Source organism: Mastomys coucha, unplaced genomic scaffold (assembly GCF_008632895.1).
Source record: "Mastomys coucha isolate ucsf_1 unplaced genomic scaffold, UCSF_Mcou_1 pScaffold20, whole genome shotgun sequence".
Taxonomy (NCBI): domain Eukaryota; kingdom Metazoa; phylum Chordata; class Mammalia; order Rodentia; family Muridae; genus Mastomys; species Mastomys coucha.
Genome location: NW_022196903.1, coordinates 76,458,003 through 76,475,847, shown reverse-complemented (window position 1 = coordinate 76,475,847; position 17,845 = coordinate 76,458,003). Strand labels below are relative to the sequence as shown.

At 41.5% G+C, this 17,845-nt stretch overlaps 1 protein-coding gene across 2 annotated transcripts in view; it reads right to left on the bottom strand.

The window, feature by feature from the left end:
* Nucleotides 1-17,845, bottom strand: part of M1ap (meiosis 1 associated protein) — an 80,908-nt gene that overhangs the window by 32,561 nt on the left and 30,502 nt on the right. For both annotated transcript variants that reach the window (XM_031380889.1, XM_031380890.1), the window contains exon 4: nucleotides 15,075-15,243. In XM_031380889.1, the coding sequence (XP_031236749.1) occupies nucleotides 15,075-15,243 (169 nt within the window). The remainder of the gene's footprint in view (nucleotides 1-15,074; nucleotides 15,244-17,845) is intronic.

Below are 17,845 nucleotides of genomic sequence, written 5' to 3'. Positions count from 1 at the left end.
ATTTATTCTTATGCGTACAGGTGTTCACCTGCATGCATGTCTGGGGACTGTGTGTGTGCAGTGTCCACAGAGGCCAGAAAATGGCATTAGATTCCCTGGAACTGGAGTTACAGGTGGTTGTGAGGCACCCTGTGAGTGCTGGGAATTGTTGGGACTCACACGTGGGTCCTCCGGAAGAGCAGCCAGTGCTGAGCCATTTCTCCAACCCCCATTTCTAACCTCTTAACTCACACACTGTGGGAAGAGTAACAACAGAGTTTTCCCATTTGAACAATTTCTCATGTCATCTCCATCGAGGTGCTGGGCTTCAGGTTTGAACCTTTATTTTGCTGTCTCAGAAGGAATGGCATCCTTTCAGGAACAAGCATTGGCTGCTCTTCCTAAGGACTCGGGTTGGATTCGATCGTCACCTCCTCTTTTTAGAGTCTTGGAGCCATCACTTTTCAGAGACTCCACCTTTCTCTTTCTCTGTGCTGGCCCAGCCTGTTCCTCCCCATTGCCACCGCCTAATTTTCAAGATCAAGTTCAAATGCCACCTGTACATGTCCTGACCCACCCTCCATATGTAGGTGATGGTGGCGGGGCAGATAGCTCATTTTATGTTTTGTGCTGTCACTGTTGTTCGTTGGGAACACATTTGATCTTCCCCATTTAGAGGTAGGCTTCTTTTCACGTACATCCTGCCCCTCCCCCAGTTCAGGGGCCTTGGCAAAGCCTGTTACTCCCATTGCTTTTCCTGTGACTCTTCTGCTTCAGCTAAGTTAGTCTCCTTGTCACATGACTTCCTTCCTTCCTTAGGGCTTTTATTACTCTGTTAATCCAGTGGCCTGCACCTCCTCCAGCATTTGACTCAGAACCTTGTCCAGTTATAAGTGTATAACTATGCTTATATGATCTTTCCTTGTCTGTCTTTAATTAGTAACTACTGGGTGCTTGTGAGCTTCATTTGTGCAGTATTAATCATACTTGTTAATTTATTTCTTTTGAAGGCTTTCTTTTCCCGAGTTTATGAAAGGCAGTGTGATTTAGTGGAAAGATTAGAACTTGAATTGTGCCTTGGATATTGTTAGTGTGGTTTTGAGAGGGGTGGGGACACTATAACCTATTTCCTAGTTATAACCTATTTCCAACTGCAGTGTAAGTTGTTTAAGAACAGCATGCAGTAGGTCAGCTACTGTCTTCATCCTCCCTTTCCCATTTTTTTTTTATCTTTTCCCCACTTTCTCGATGTCACTCTGAGATGAAGCAGGGTCTCATAGGGCCCAGCTTGGTCTCAAACTCATTATGTAGACAAGGATGACTTTGAACTTTTCATCTTCCTGTCTCCTCTTCTTAAGTGTGGGGATGATGAGGGTTGGCATTCACCACCATACCGTACAGTTTATATGGTGCTGAGGGTCAAACCCAGGGATTCATGCACGTAAGGCACGCATGCTAGTAACTGTGCCACATGCCTGGCCCTTCTATGCTTCTCTACTCTCATAGGCAAAAGAAAAAAAAAAAACTTTTCCTTTTTCTTCAAACTGTTTTCTGCTAGGTCATCCTCCTTGGCTTCTGCTTTATTGTGTGTGAGGAACAGCAGACCCCCACTGCAGTATTACTCACAAACATAACTAAATGTGCTAAACCAGAGAGTTGGAAGGGAGATGTTCTTAGATCATACTGAAGAATAGCTCCTCCCAGAAAGCAAGGCACTATGTATCTGATGAAACAGGCCCCTTGACAGGGTGCCTGAGTGAAACAACAGCTAAACATCTGAACAACCTTGCCTGAGTCATTCTAGCCACTGGAGGCGGCACCCACGGTCTATGTGTGGACTTATTCTGCTCCCTAGTGGCCACAAGCAGTGACAGCCTTCACTGACCTTAAGTTCTGGGTATTGAAAATCAGATAATGCCTCTAGCAGTAGGTATCAGGTAAACCCTGAAGCAAGGTCACACCACTGAAGTGTCTGTTTTAAAAATATTTTATTTTGTGTGTGTGAGTGAGTATGTGTGTACCTGAAAGCATGTATGTGTCCCATGTGCATGTATATGGCTGCAAAAGCCCATAGACGTGGATTTATGGATTATCATGAACTGTCACGTGGGCGCCGGAGGAAGTGTATCACTGGGAAAGGGCTTGAAGAGTTTATGGCCTGGCCCAACAGCCAGTTTGCTCTTTGAGCTTTGTATTTGTGGCTGATGATGTGGCTGAAGCTCTCAGTTTCCTGCTCCTGCTGGCACCCCTGCTGCCTGCTCCTGCTGGCACCCCTGCTGCCTGCTCCTGCTGGCACCCCTGCTGCCGTGCTATCCCCCACCATTATGAACTCTGCCGCCTCTACAACCATACACCCAAACAAACTTTCTTCTAGAAGTTGCTTTGGTCATAGTATTTTATCACAGCAACAGGAAGGTAACTCGTCCTGAAAGCTGGAAATGATAGTGATAGCTAGGCTGCGAGCCCACCGAATATAAAATAAGGACACTGGACACCTGGACCATTGTGGACTTTTAAGTACTATGCAGCTCTGGGAATAAAGATTCCAAAGTTGCCTCTTGGAAGTCTACAAAGATGAGAACATTTTAGACACCAAAAAGCCTGGCCATTTCTTTTACTTTTTTTGTTTTTATCTGGCACTGGAGAGATGGCTCAGTTGGTAAGGGTTTTGCCTCACAAGCATGAGGACCTGAGTTCAAACCCAGAAACCATGTGAAAATGCTAGGGCATGGTGGTGCTGAGGCAGAAGGATACCTGGGCTCACTGAACAGCTAGTCTAGTCTAATTGGTGAACTCTAGACCCACCAGACAGACCCTGTGTAAAAGGAGGTGGGCGGCATTTCTGAGGATGACACCGCTGTGCTCTGGCTTCTACAAATACTCCCTCCCCCCAACATCAGTAAAGAATAAAAACAGATAAAGCACTATTTGGCTTGGTAAACACTAGTCTTAGGAGATATTTAAGAATTCTTCATGGTAGAAAATGCCTACAGTCACAGCACTGGGGAGACTGATGCAGAATTGCTGTGAATTTGGCTATGGGATGGGTACTGAGTACCAGGGAAGTCATAGCCCCATAAACACCACCATGTTTTAAAACAAAAGTCTTTTATTCCTCCTGCAGATATTAATTTATGTATTATGTAGCTAAAGAGTATTTAATGTAAACTGACATAACTTTCAAAGTTAAAAGCGTTGGGGCTGGCTGGGAAGTAGTGTGTTTTCAGCACAGTGGTAAGGAAAGTAGAAAGGGCAGGGTGGACAAAAAAGGAATCTGACGGCACAGCCCCAGCAGCCCCAGCGCTGCGCTTGCCTCCTTTAAACATTTACATTTTTACTAACTATTGTCATTATGTGTGTGTGCGAGTATGTGCATACTGCTGCACATGTGTGGCAAATGCACAGGGCACAAATGTGTGGAGGTCAGAGGGCAACTTTTGGGAGTGAGTTCTCTAACGTCACTGTGAGAACCGGGGATTGAACTTGGATCGTCAGGCTTGCAGAGTGAGCTAAGCTGAGTAGGACAAAGTTGAAAAGGTCTCTGAAACCAAAGAAAATCCCAAAGCACGTGCACACCTAGGCTGCATGACTGCGACTGTACATGGGTCTGCATTTTTGTATCACTGGAAGAGTGTTTTCGGGATACTGGGTTTATGAAAGAGGAACTGGTGACTCAAAAGCAAACATACAAATTCCAAAGATATCTACAAATTCCCCTCTAAGAGACTTGCAGCTTTGTGCTTGGATATCAGCTCCCCCATGTTATAAGTCCCAGTACTTTCCCCTAGCTTTTCAGTTGTCCTTTGACATCATACGGCTTTTCATCTTGCCAACTACATTAATTTGTGTGTGTGTGTGTGTGTGTGTTGGGTGTGTAAGTGTGTGATGGTGTGCATGGGGTAGTCAGACGGCAACTTGCGAGGGTTGGTTCTCTTCTTCCACTGAATGGGTCCTAGAGATTGAAGTAGGGTATGGAGCCTCAGGTCTTTGCACTTGGCAGAAAGTACCTTTACTTGGCTTAGATTTTAATTTCAATTTTCCCCTTATTTTTGTGTGTGGGAATGTATGTATGTGTGCAGGTATGTGATCCTATGCTTGCATGTGTGGAGGTCAGAGGTCAACATCAGTCTTCCTCTATTGTTCTCTATCTTTTTTTTTTTTTAAGTATAGAATACAGTTTACTTAGGGCATGGGGAGGAGAGTTAAGAGAGTAGTAGAGGCAGAGAAAGGCAGAGGGAAGGAGAGAGTAAAGAGGCGGAGGCCGGCCATGGCCATGTGGAGGTGGGGGGAAGGGAATGGGGAAATAGGGGAGCGAGGGGGAAAGAGGCAAGGGAGAGAAACAGGAGTAAGACTCTCTACCTTATTTATCTCACTGAATGTATGGCTTACTGTTTTGGCCACACTGCCCGGCCAGTGAGGCACTGGGATCCTCCTGCCTCCACCTCACCAGTTAAAAGTTTGTGTCTGGCCTTTTAACATGAGTACTGGAGATCAAAATCAGGTCCTCAAGCTTGCAGAGCTAGCACATTACCAACTGAGCCACCTCTCCAGGCCAAACCTTGATAGAAAAGTCTCTTGTCTTTCACTGACTTTGTCAGGGGAAGAAGACAGGTGAGCCAGGGTCTCCAGAAAGTGAGGAAGAAGTCCACTGAAGCAGAGATCCAGAAAGCACTGAATAATGGTATATAAGAAGTGTCAGAGAAATACAAAATATGAACAATAAATGGAAATTTTAGAATTTAAAAAATACAGTATCTAAACAATAACATTCACATGAGTTTAAAAGCAGAATGGGAATGAAAGAGGACAAGGTGAGTGACCTAAAAGCAGATGGATAAACATCTATTGGAAGGGACAAAAATGGACAGAATAAAGGAACACGGGCTAGGGATATAGCTCAGTCAGGAGAGAGCTTGCTGAGTAAGCACAAAGCCTTGGGTTCTGTTCCCAGCACTATAAAACCAGATGCAGTGGCTCACGCCTGAAATCTTAGCATTTGGGAGGTACAGACGAGGCATAAAAAGTTCAAGGTATCTTCTGCTACATAGAGAATTTAAAGTCATCCTGGGCTACCTGAGACCCTGTCTCAGGATAACAATATCAAGTCAGGTAGCCAGCCAGCCAGCCAGCCAGCCAGCCAGCCAGCCAGCCAGCCAGCCAGCCAGCCAGCAAGCAAGCAAGCAAGCAAGCAAGCAAGCAAGCAAGCAAGCAAGCCAAACAATAAGTACAGAGCGTAGGGCTCTGGGGAACACATTTATTTTATTCTGTATTTTGTATTTTGTTATTGCTGTTATTATTTGAAATGGAGTTTTTTCATTGTTGCTATTTTTATTTTTATTTTTTGACAGGGTCTCTTGAAGGCTTGAACAATCATGCCCAGCTAGAGATAAGGTAGACCAGGGTGGCCTCACACTTAGGAATCTTTCTGCTTTACTCTCCTAAGTATTGGGATTAAAGTTTGCACCACTATATGAGGATCTCTGTAGAAGACTTTAAAAAACTTTAACATATGGGCACTCAGAGTCCTAGAAAAAGAGAAAGGATACAGCACAAAAAAATAATTGAAAAAAAATAATGGCAGAAAGTTTTAGAAATTAAGTTACAGATTTAAGTATGTAGGTTTGGTAGGGTGTGATAGTGCACACCTTTAACCCAGCACTTGAGAGGCAGAGGCAGATGGATCTCTGTGACTCTGGGGCCAGTTTGGTCAACAAATTGAATTCTAGGCCAGCTAGGCCTACACAGTGAGACCCTGTCTTAAAAAGAAAAATAAAGCATATAGACTCAAGTGCTTTTCAGTCTCTAAAGAGGATGAAGTCTGCTGATACATTCTCAGAAAGCTCTTGAACAAGGCAGGGAAGAAGGCTGGGGCCAAAGCACCTAAGACCTACAGTCTTGTTACTTCACTTGTTCTGCAACACAAATGCCAAAATATCGCTGGGAAGAAGCAACACATTAAGAAAAACCCAGGAGAAGGCTGCAGAATATGCTAAAATTTTGGCCAAGGGAATGAAGAAAAGCAAAGAAAAACACCAGGAAAGGATCACCAAAAGATGTAGGCTATCCTTATTTAGAGCTTTTATTTCTGAGTCCAGTCAAAAATAAGTCTTTAAGAGTAACAAATAAATGATCATATCTGGAAGAAAAGTATATAGATTCAGGAGGCCTAGTGAATGCCAGACAGGATAAATTAGAAGAAATCTATGCTTAGTTATATTATTATAAAGCTGCTGAAGACCAACATAAAGATAAATTTCATGAAAGCAGTCAGAAAAATGATCCTTTCCAGATAGCTGGAAATGATTTAAGGGCTGTCACTTTTAGATAGAAACAAGGGATGGCCTGAAGGCAGTGGAATATCTTTAAATTACTGAAACATCCCAGGCGACCTATAATTCTATACAGGCAGACAAATCTGCTTCAAGAATGAAGGTGGAATAGACGTTGTCAGATAAATAGCAATAGAATTGTCACTGCCAGACCCTCGGGATTAAAAATACGAAGGTCCTTCAAGGAGAAGGACATGGTATCCAAGGGAAACATGGGTATCTAGGAGTGAATGAGGGGCATTGGAAGTAGTAAAAATATATGGGTAAAGAAGGAGGATCCAGGATTTAAGACCAAGGGCTGGAGACAAGCAATTCCCAGCACCCACATGGTAGTTCACAACCATCTGCCATTCTAGCCCCAGAGGATCTGACACTCTTTTCTGGCCTCTACATGCATTGAACACACATGATAACTACAGCATGAACAATAGTGTATATATAATCTTAGAGAGGCAGAAACAGGAGGCAGGAGGAAGGAGTTCAAGGTTATCCTCAGCTATATATAGAGTTCAAATCCAGTTTGGGCTCTATGAGACCCTGTTTCAAAACAAAACAAACAAAAAATAAACATACAAAGTAAAAGATAGAATATATGCTTGAGAGGGGATAAATGGACTTATGTAATTGTGAAGTTTCTATATTTTACATGAAATAGTGCTATATTAATTTTAAGTAGGCTATAAATAGTTTAAGAATAGATTTAAAGCCCTATGGTGGGTACTATGTTAACTCTAATTAGATTGTGAACAGACAAAAGATATGTAATGTAACATCCCCCCCAGAAGTCAGTAAAAATAATACAAAAATGAATAGCTAAATCACAATTGATAAAATAGAATTAAATTGCTTTTTATGTCTTTTGTTTGTTTGTTTTTTGGGGGGGCAGGGTCTCATTATGAAGCCCTGGCTGCCCTGGGATCCACTATGTAAACCAGGCTGGCCTTGAACTCACAGAGATCTGCCTGTCTCTGCCTGCTGAGTGCTGGGATTGAATTTACTTCTATGTATGTGTGTTTCTCTATGTGTATAATACATGTATTCTGGTGACTTTGCAGGCCAGAAGAGAATGTTACATCCCCTGACGTACATCGCCTGATGTGGCTGCAGGAACCGAACCCGGGTCCTTTGGAAGAACAGCAAGAGCTTTTAACTGCTGAGCCATCTCTCTAGCCCCAAACCTTACAAATATTTGAAAACCCCTCAAAGGCAGGAAAGCAAGAGAAAAAAAGACCAATCAAAATAGAATTAACAGACAAAAGGATAAAACAGTAGACCTAAAATCAATCATATAAATACTTAAAGTAATTATTTAATGGAGTATCATTACAAGAAAAACTTAGAGGTTATTAGAATAAATAAAAAGATATGTTGTCTACAATTTATTATTATTATTATTATTATTATTATTATTATTATTATCATTATTGGTTTTTGAGGTAGAGTCTCTCTATATTGCTCTGGCTTGTCCTGGAATCCATTCTGTAGATCAGGCTAGTCTTGAACTCTAAGATCTACATGCCTCTGTCTCTAAAGTGCTGAGATTAAAGGCATTTTCCACCATGCTTGGCTTAATGTACTTTAAATACAAATTCACATATGGATTGAAAGTACATGTATGAGAAAAGATAAATGATAAGGACTAGGAGAAATGAAAACATACGTACATGGCAAGATCTGTGTGTAGATATTTATACCAGTTTTATTCATAGTCAAAAATAGGAAACCAAAATGTCCATTGACAGGTGACTAGTTAAACAAAATCTAACATTTATGCAGAATATTACTAATCAACAATAAGAAGAACTTGTTATAAACAACATAGACAAATCTCAATATTTGAATGAAAAAGGCCAAACACAAAAGCATATATGTTGTATGATTCTACTTTTGTAAAATGCAATCTAATGTACAGGTGGGAAGCAAAGGATGGAGGGTGGGATTGAGTGTAGGGGGCAGGAGGGGCCTTTGAGCACAACGGCACATTTATATCTTGACTGGGGTGATGATTTGTAGGCGTATTGTACTATGAAAACTCACTGAGCTGTACATGTTGAATGCATGTAACTTCTGGTGTGTAGATTATTCCTCAACCCGGCAAGGACAAACTTTTAAAATCTAAATTTTCAAGTAATTTCAGATACTTCATTTAAGTATAAAAGGGAGGTTGCTATTTTTCTGAGACCATGGCTTCTTTTAATGAAACAAATGTCTGTCTGGGTTAAAAATCTTTAGGTAGCAAACACAACAGAGCTTCTAATTTAGACTTAATATCACAGGAAAATGACTTTAATGCAGTTATCCAAGACAAACTTGATGTGCAGCTGCTCATCTGGCCTGTTTTCTAAGACATCAGAGTCTGAGAACTGCTTGAAGTACAGAGGGGACCCTCTGATCCCCCACCCCCACTTCTTTCTGGAATCTTCTAAGGAGCAATGAATCTCTATCCTCTTTGTTTGGATTGTTAACGTTTGGTATTTCCTGAGAACACATATGGATAGGGTGCCTTTCCAAGGATCTTGACATTGATCCCTGGTAAACTCCAGGAGGAAATTTTAAACAGATGGTTTGTGAGCACTTAGCAAAGGAACCTGATATCCTTGTGTACACGGCTGAGAAATGCAGGATCGCTGACAGCCTCGTAAGCTGATTTGTAACTGCTTCAAGACTTACATACCCAATCAGTGTAGACGGTTGTCAACCTGGACAGATGCCGTCTAGATGCTGTACTGATCACTGTGGCCTTTTGAGTTTTGGCATATTTATTACTTATCCATTCTTTAGAAGGGTATTATAAAAATTTTATTATATGCAAATGAAGACGTATTACACATGCCCTTGTAAGCTCCAAAAGCTCAACAATAGGCAGACAGTTGTGATTTTTTTTTTTTTTGTTAAACTTGAGCTGTAGAATATCATTACTAGCATGACATGTCTGTGCTCTCTGCTCATCCTCAGAGGAAGCCTTGCTATGCTGAACTTCCTTATGGTTCTTTTCCTTTTAAAAAGTTTACTGCTTTAAGCAATATTTTACTGCTTTAATTTCCTGGAGCTTTGTCTTCTATAAGCCATTAGTGGCTTGCTTTCCCCCACCCCTCATTAGCATTGCTTTGCTCGGCTGGGGTGCTCTGCTTCGTGATGATGTCACAATGTTTGTATTGCAGGCAGGGACTCCTTGCTGGTTGCATGAATTAGAGTTGTAGGTGCGATTTTTCTGACTCCTTTGCCCATGGTTTCTTCTTGACAAACAGAAATTCTTCTTTTAATATAGTGATGCTTATTCAATCTTCTGTAGCTAGCAGACTTTGTGTCTCATTTGTGAAATTCTTCCTTCTCCTTACCTACAGTCATTAAGTTTTTTTCTTATATATTCTCTTCTAAACATTTTCTCTCTCATATTTAGGTTTTTAATACCTTTAAATTGTATAAAGTAGAGATCCAACTTCTCTTTTTCCTGGAAGGAATACTGATTGTTCTAGCATGATTTAGTAACTACATTAATCTTTTTTCATTATTTTTCCATGGCAGCCACACCACATATTACATTTTCATGTGACTTTCTGTTTCTGGGTTCAATAATCTGTTCTAGAAAGGACAAATGGTCTATTCCTGTGTCAGTGTGTTGCTATATAATATTTTTTGCAGTGCTGGGTGTTAAACCCAGAGCATCATGCATATGAAACAAAGGATTTGTGATTGAGCCATATGACAAACTCCAATACTGTCTTTTTTTTTTTTTTTTTTTTTTAAAGATTTATTTGTTTATTTTATGTGAGTATACTTTTGCTGTCTTCAGATACATCAGAAGAGGGCATCTGATCCCATTTCAGATGGTTGTGAGCCACCATGTGGTTGCTGGAAATTGAACTCAGGACCTCTGGAAGAGCTGTCAGTGCTCTTAACCACTGAGCCATCACTGCAGCCCCTCCAATACTGTCTTATTTAACAACTTTATGAATCGTCTTTACACCCTTACTTAGCTTTAACATGCACATGAGCATGTGAGTGCATACACACTTGCATAGGGTTAGTTCAGATTAATTTTAAAAAGTGAGCTAGGTATAGTGGCACACAACTGTAATCTCATTTATGATGAGCATTTATGAAATTGACATAGGAGAATGTGATTTTTCAGCTTAGGTTTCATATAACTTAGGCTTTGTAAAGCAAGACTCTGCCTCAGAACAAACTCAACAAATGAAGTTGTGCACAGCAGTAGAGATTTGTAATCCTAGCACTCAAGAGGCTGAAGCAGGAGTATTGCCACAAGTTCATGCTATCCAGAACTACACAGTGAGACCCTTTTTTCAAAAACCAAACCAAGTCAAAACAAAATCAACAAAAAACTCTGATAGGACTTTGATTGGAATCAGTTAGTAGGTAATTCTGGGGAGAACTGAATTCAATCCTAATGATATTGATGTTTTATCTACCATCATGCTCCTTCCATCCAAATCTAACTTCTTTAAGGTACACCAATGAAGCTTTAAACACCCCCAAGAAGTCCCATAATATGTACCGGTGGAGGTTTGAATAGTTATGGCCTCCATAGATTCATGTATTTGAATGCTTGGCCCATAGGGAGTGGCACTATTAGGAGGTGTGGCTTTGATGGAGTAGGTGTGGCCTTGTTGGAGGAAGTGTATCAACTAAAGTGAATTTAACTAATCATTTTGTGCTTCTGGCCACCCACCAGAGCCTTCTGGATTCTCAAATGAAAGACACACACACACACACACCCACACACACACACACACACACACGCACGCCAGTTAATTTTAATATGCCTTGACTAGCTCAATGGCTAGGCCTTTCTAACTTGTCCCGCTGCTAGCAAACACTCCCCTCCGGTACTCCTGAATTAATGTCTTTTAAAATCTATATTTCGTCTCTGCTACCCCAAACCCAACTGGGGAAGTGGCCCGTGTGGCCGCTTTCCCCGATTCTCACGTGTCCGAGGGCCTTTAGGTCTGCTTTCTCTTCCCTGTCATGGAGATCTCTGCTTCCTTCCTCTCTCCTGATTTCTAGCCCAAGCAAATCTCAAGTCCTGCCTCAGTCTACCTACCCAGCCATTGGCCATTGGCTCTTTATTGATCAATCAAAAACCAGTTGGAGGGCTGGTGAGTTGGCTCAGCTGGTAAAAGCATCAACTGCTCTTCCGAATGTCCTGAGTTCAAATCCCAGCAACCACATGGTGGCTCACAACCACTTGTAATGAGATCTGATGCCCTCTTCTGGTGTGTCTGAAGATAGCTACAGTGTACTTATTTATAATAATAAATCTTTGGGCCAGAGAGAGCAGGGACTGAGCGAGCAGGGCTGACCGGAGCAAGCAGAGGTCCTAAAAGTCAATTCCTAACAACCAGATGAAGGCTCACAACTATCTGTACAGCTACAGTGTGTACTCATATACATAAAATAAACAAATCTTAAAAAAAAACAAACAAACAATTGGGGACAAGGACCTTCTGTGCTTGGACATGCAGATTCCCGATTTGGGGGGCTGGATTAATTCAAAGCATTAGAAGCAATCCCTAGCATGTCACTGTGGGGGCAGGCTTTGAGGTCTCCTATGTTCATGTTATGCTCAGTGTGACACACAATCTCCTTCTGCTGCCTGTGGATCAAGATGTAAAACTTGCCCAGGCAGTGGTGGTTCACACCTTCAATCCCAGCACTCAGGAGGCAGAGGCAGGTGGATTTCTGAGTTTGAGGCCAGCCTGGTATACAGACTGAGTTCCAGGACAGCCAGGGCTACACAGAGAAACCTTGTCTTGGGAAAAAAAACAAAAACAAAAACAAAATCAAAAATGTAGAACTCTCAGCTCCTTCTCTAGCGCTCCATCTGCCTGCATGCTGCCATGCTTCCCACCATGATGAAAATGGACTAAACCTCTGAAACTGCAAGTCAACCTCAAATGTTTGTCTTTATAAGAGCTGCTGTGGTCATGGTGTCTCCTCACAGCACTAAAACCATAATTAAGACAAGTATCCCTGTTGAGATTTCTTTCTTTTATGGAAAAAATTATTTATATGTATGTGAATATGTGAATGTATGCCATATGTATATGGATGCCCGAGGAAGCAAGAAGAGGGCCTTGGTTCCTCTGGAGCTGTATTTAAAGGTGGTTGTAAGCTGCCCAAATTGGGTGATAGGAACCAAATCCGCTGGAAGAACATTGTCTTGCTGCCTTAGTTAGGGTTTTACTGCTGTGAACAGGCACCATGATCAAGGCAAGCCTTATAAAAGGACAATATTGGGCTGGAGAGATGACTCAGTGGTTAAGAGCACTGTCTGCTCTTCTAGAGGTCCAGAGTTTATTTCCCAGCAACCACATGGTGGCTCACATCCATCTGTAGTGGGATCTGATGCCGTCTTCTAGTGTGTCTGAAGATAGCTACAATGTACTCATATACATTAAATAAATAAATAAATAAATAAATAAATAAATAAATAAATAAATCTTTAAAGGACAACATTTAGTTGGGGCTGGATTACAGGTCTGAACCTGTACAGGTTCAGTCCATTATCACTGAGGCAGGAGCATGGCAGTGTCCAGGCAGGTATGGTGCAGGAGAAGGCTGGCTTCCAGGCAGCTAGGACTAGTGTCTTAAAGCCTATGTCCTCAGTAACACACCTACTCCAACAAGGCCACACCTCCTAATAGTGCTACTCCCTGGGCTAAGCATATACAAACCATCACACTTACTGTTCTATTGCTGTGAAGAGACACCATGACCAAGGTTACTCATAAAAGAAAACATTTAACTGGTGGCTTGTTGCAGTTCCTGGGGGTGAGTCCATGACCATTATGGTTGGAAATGGACAGGCATGGCACAGGAGCATAGCTGAGAGCTTTATATCCTGATCCACAGGCAACAGGGAGAGGGAGATAGAGAGGGGGTGAGAGAGATAGAGACATAGACAGACAGGCAGGCAGGCAGGCAGGCAGGCAGGCAGGCAGGCAGGCAGGCAGGCAGGCAGGCAGGCAGGCAGACTAGGCCTTGGCACATCACCTCCAAAAAGTCCACACTTCTAATCCTTTCCAAACAATTCATCAAATGGGGACTAAGCTTGCAACATATAGTGGCCTATGGGAGTCATTTTCATTCAGACTGCCACAAGCAAAAATACTCTTAATTAACTGAATCATCTCCCAGCCCCCAAGATTTATTCCTGAGTTAGATAGAGATCTAATTCAGTAGTAGAATATTTGCTTTGGTGCAAGGTACTGACTTTGACCTCCAGCACTGCAGCAAACAGGAAAGCAAAACTTTATTTCTGGGGTGAAACATAGCTCATTGGGTAAAAGCACTTGCCTCACAAGCCAACAACCTGAGTTTGATCCCTGGAACACACAGAAAGACATGGCTTGCCATCTGTAATCCCAGCATTCTTAGGAGGCAGACAGGAGAACTGCCTGGAAGCTTGCACACCAGTTATCCTGGAGTGTACAGAACAGCAGAAACCAGAGGCAGCTTGCTTTGAAACGAGGCAGAATCTAAAATGAATGCCCAAAAGTTGTCCTCTAACTTCCACATGCATATGTCCATATGCACACACATATGTGCAAATACACATACTAATAACAAATGAAAGATAAAACAACAACAAATCCCAAAAGAAGAGAGCAACATTGTTCCCATGCCTTATGGCTCTTCTATGAGGTTAATCTTGGGTGCTAAAAGTAGGAGGATTTATGGGATCCTAAATTGATTAAGATCAATAGGAATTTGCTGTAGATACAGGATTGGCTCACACACAAAGAAAGAAGATAGGTTTTTCTTGAACCAGTGCTTCCTCATTTTCTTTTAAAAGTGAAAAGGAGCAAAAATAGACAAAAAGCAGAAAAGGAGGGTCATGAGAACTGTGTGAGAGTTTTGAGATCTCAGACTTATGAAAGAGAGAATTGTTTGAGAAGCGGAGAGAACTGAGGAAGAGAGCAGGGCAAGTCAGGGGCTAAACTTAACGCTAAAAACAAGAAGCCACAGAGTATGCCTATGCAGTGTAAATGTGACAAGACAACCGAGGGCAATGTACGAAAATAAAGGTGAGTAGTGCAACGGGGAGTGCAGTGCAGTGGGAGAGCAGTGCAATGGGTTATGGGAGTATGAGAGGCTTCTAAGCTGAAAAGTATTTTGATGGTCATTTATTTTTTAATAAAGCAATAAATTACTAGAATTTTTATTTTTCTCAGTAACAGGTATATTAAAATGCACTACCAATACTTCTATCCTACTCTTAATATCAGCACATGTTATTTATCTGAGGCAGGCACTGTTCTAAGCACTTTCTGTTACAAAATTCTGAAAAATCTGGACCATTCTCTCCCTCCCTTCCTCTCTTTCTCCCTCCCAGTCTCATGTAGCCCAAGAAGACCTCAAACTTGGCATGTGGTATGGACTTCTGATCTAACCTACCTCCAGCTTCCAAATACTTAACTACATCTGTGGACCACTATACTCTACCTTTTTTCCTTTAAAAAATAATTGGTTTATTTATTTATTTTCATTGCATGTGGATGTTTTGTCTACATGTATGTTTGTGTACCATGTGCATAACCAGTGCCCACCAGGGCCAGAAGAGAGCATGCGATCCCCTAGAACTGGAGTTACAGACAGTTGCATGTCACCATGTGGGTGCTGAATCCTCTGGAAGGGTAACAAGTGATCTTAACCGCTCCAGCCCCAACATAAAAGAAAAAAAAATTGAGGCAGGAGGATTGCTAGGTCAAGTCAAGCATAGGAAAGAGCAAAAAGAACTCTTACCATCATTGCTGGGTTCTTCAGGAGGAGATGGTGAATCTGTGTGCTCCTGGATGCCTTTTGTGACCTCAACGACCTGCAGTCTTCTGACGCTAAGTAGGTTTATATCTTTCAACCCTTCCTCCAGCTCTTTGACCACTTCTTTTCCAGGCTGAGAAGTCAGGACAGTAATCTAAAATGAAATCCATGAAAATAATCAATATGCCTGCTTTTCTTGATATCCAGAGTGAGGCACATACAATCTGTTTTAAGTCTTTGGTAATAGCTGGTGTGTTTAGTACAAAGAGAGAGAGAGAGAGATTTTAAATATAACTTACAAATAAAATTTCATTTGATCTTGATCAAAAGGTTAAGAAGTGGTACAAATCAAATGTCATGTGATAGATTCTAGAGGACAGATAATCCTCACAAGTCTGTCCCAGTGATTCCAGACAGTTCCTAGGCTGTGCCTAGACAGTGACCACTGGGAAGCCATACATGTGTTCCAGTCTTTTTCTTTTCTTTTTGTTCCTTTCTGTTTTTTTCATTTTTCCCTTCCCTTTCTCCCTCTTGCTCTGGCTCCTCTCACTCCAGGCCCTCTAGTCTTTTTCTTATTCATTCTTTACATTTTTTTTTTTTAAACACTGGTAGTGTTTCCTCTGCTCAGAATATTTTGCTTTCCCAGAAGACTAGAGGAGCCTAAGTTCTGCTCATGCATGTACACTACGTCCCAGAGAGCCTATTGCTCATCTCCCAGTGGTGTGCCTTCTAGGATGAATTCTGTTTTCTTAGCATGGAGCCAGAGAAATCATCCCCTTTGACTCTAAACTGTACTTAACCTTTGACCAGAATGTTGGACTGAAGAAATACTAAGGCATTGGTGTATAATTAGAATCTTTTATGCCCTCAAAATGAATGTTTTTAATTATCAGTTTTGCCTTGGATTTTGAGACCCTGAAAGACAATTGCACTTGCAATTATTTTGTGTGCAGACATTTTTAATTAGCAAAGAGAAATGTAGATGAAGGCACAATTGCTATTATTATTTCTGAATATTTCAGTGTTATAGAATAGTTCTAGGTTCACAGTAACATTGAGAAGAGACCCAATGATGCTCGCCCTGCCCTCATGCAGACATAGCTTCTCCCTTATTAATTTCCTCTACCAGGTTAATGCATTTACTCTGCGTGATTCATAGAAGTTGACAAATCACAATGGCCCCAAACCCCTGGTTTATGTTTGGACAAGCTCTTAGTGTGTGGTACATTCTATGGGTTTATATAAACACGCAATGATATTTACCTATTACATATTTCATACAAGGTGTTTCACTTCCTTAAAAATCCTCTGTGTTTATTTGCCCATCTCTCACTACACCTTTTTTTCTTTTTTCTTTCAATACTGGGGATTGAGCCTAGGCCCTTGTCTTTGCTAGGCACATAGTCTATAAACTATATTCCACTAAACTATATTCCTAGCTCATCAGTCACCTTTTCTATTGTCTCTATAATTTTGTCTTTTCCAGGGTACTGTGTATTTAGAATCACAAAGGGTGTCATTTTTTTTTTCATACTGGCTTCCTTTATTTAGTAATCTACATTTAAGGTTTTTCCATGGCTTTTTGTGACTCAATAGCTCATTAGTTTAGGTGCTGAATAGTATTTCATTGTCTGGATGAACCGCAATGTGTTATTCGTACATCTACCTAGAGACATTGTATCCCAGTGGCTGTGAATGCAGGTACAAAACCTTCACAAGGTCAAGCCACTGGAATCCCAGCACAGACAGGAGAGTGGCTCTGGGGGAGGAAGAGTCAGTTTTCTTCTGAGACATGGCCCCTGAGAGGCTGCTGCCCACACTCCAGCAGATGGTCCCACAACCTTGTACATACAAGCAGCCTTAAATGAAACTTGAGGTTTTTGTTTTTTAAAAGAGCATATGAAGTTGGGAGGGAAAAGTAGTAGTGGGGATTAGAGAGTAATTGGAGGGGAAGAAGTGGGGACAGATTTGATCAAAACACATTATATGAATGTTTGAAAGTCTCAAAAAATAAACATAAAAATTATTAAGAAAAAAAACAGTGTTGCTCCAAGATTGGAAAGTATGGATGGAGCTTAATTATAAACATATTGGTGTGGGGGCAAAGTCTTTAACTCCTTTAGGCAAATATAAGAGCTGTAAGTGTTGGATGGTGTGTTAAATTTTTTACATTTTGGAAGAAACTGTATCAGTTACGTTTCTCATTGCTGTGATCAAATACCTGACAAGAAGCAACTCTAGGGAGGAATTCTGTAAGAAATTCTGGCTTACAGTTCAAAGGGATACAGCTCATGATGGTGGAGAAAGCATGGTGGCCGGAGAATGGGGTGACTAGCCTTACTGCATCCACAGTCAGGAAGGAGAGATGGATGCTGGTGCTCAGCTTGCTCTCTCCTTTTCATTTACTCCAGGATCTCCATTTATGGAATGGTGCCACACCCACATTTAGGATGAATTTTTCCCTCAGTTAATCCAGTCTGGAAATTCTCTTCTAGACACGACTGGAAGTTTGTCCCCTAAGTGATTCTAGATCCTGTCAAGGTGACAACAGTAACCATTGCAGAAACATCAAGTTGTTTTCCTGCTGGTAACAGGTGAAAGTTTCGGTTGTTCCACATCCTTGTCCCGCACTCAGCTTCATGAGTGTTCTGGACTGTGGCTCTTCTGACAGGAATGTAGTGGTGCTCACTTGCTGGCTTACTTCCTGTTGGTGTGACATACTGTGTGGATCATCTCTCCATATGCTTACTTGCCAC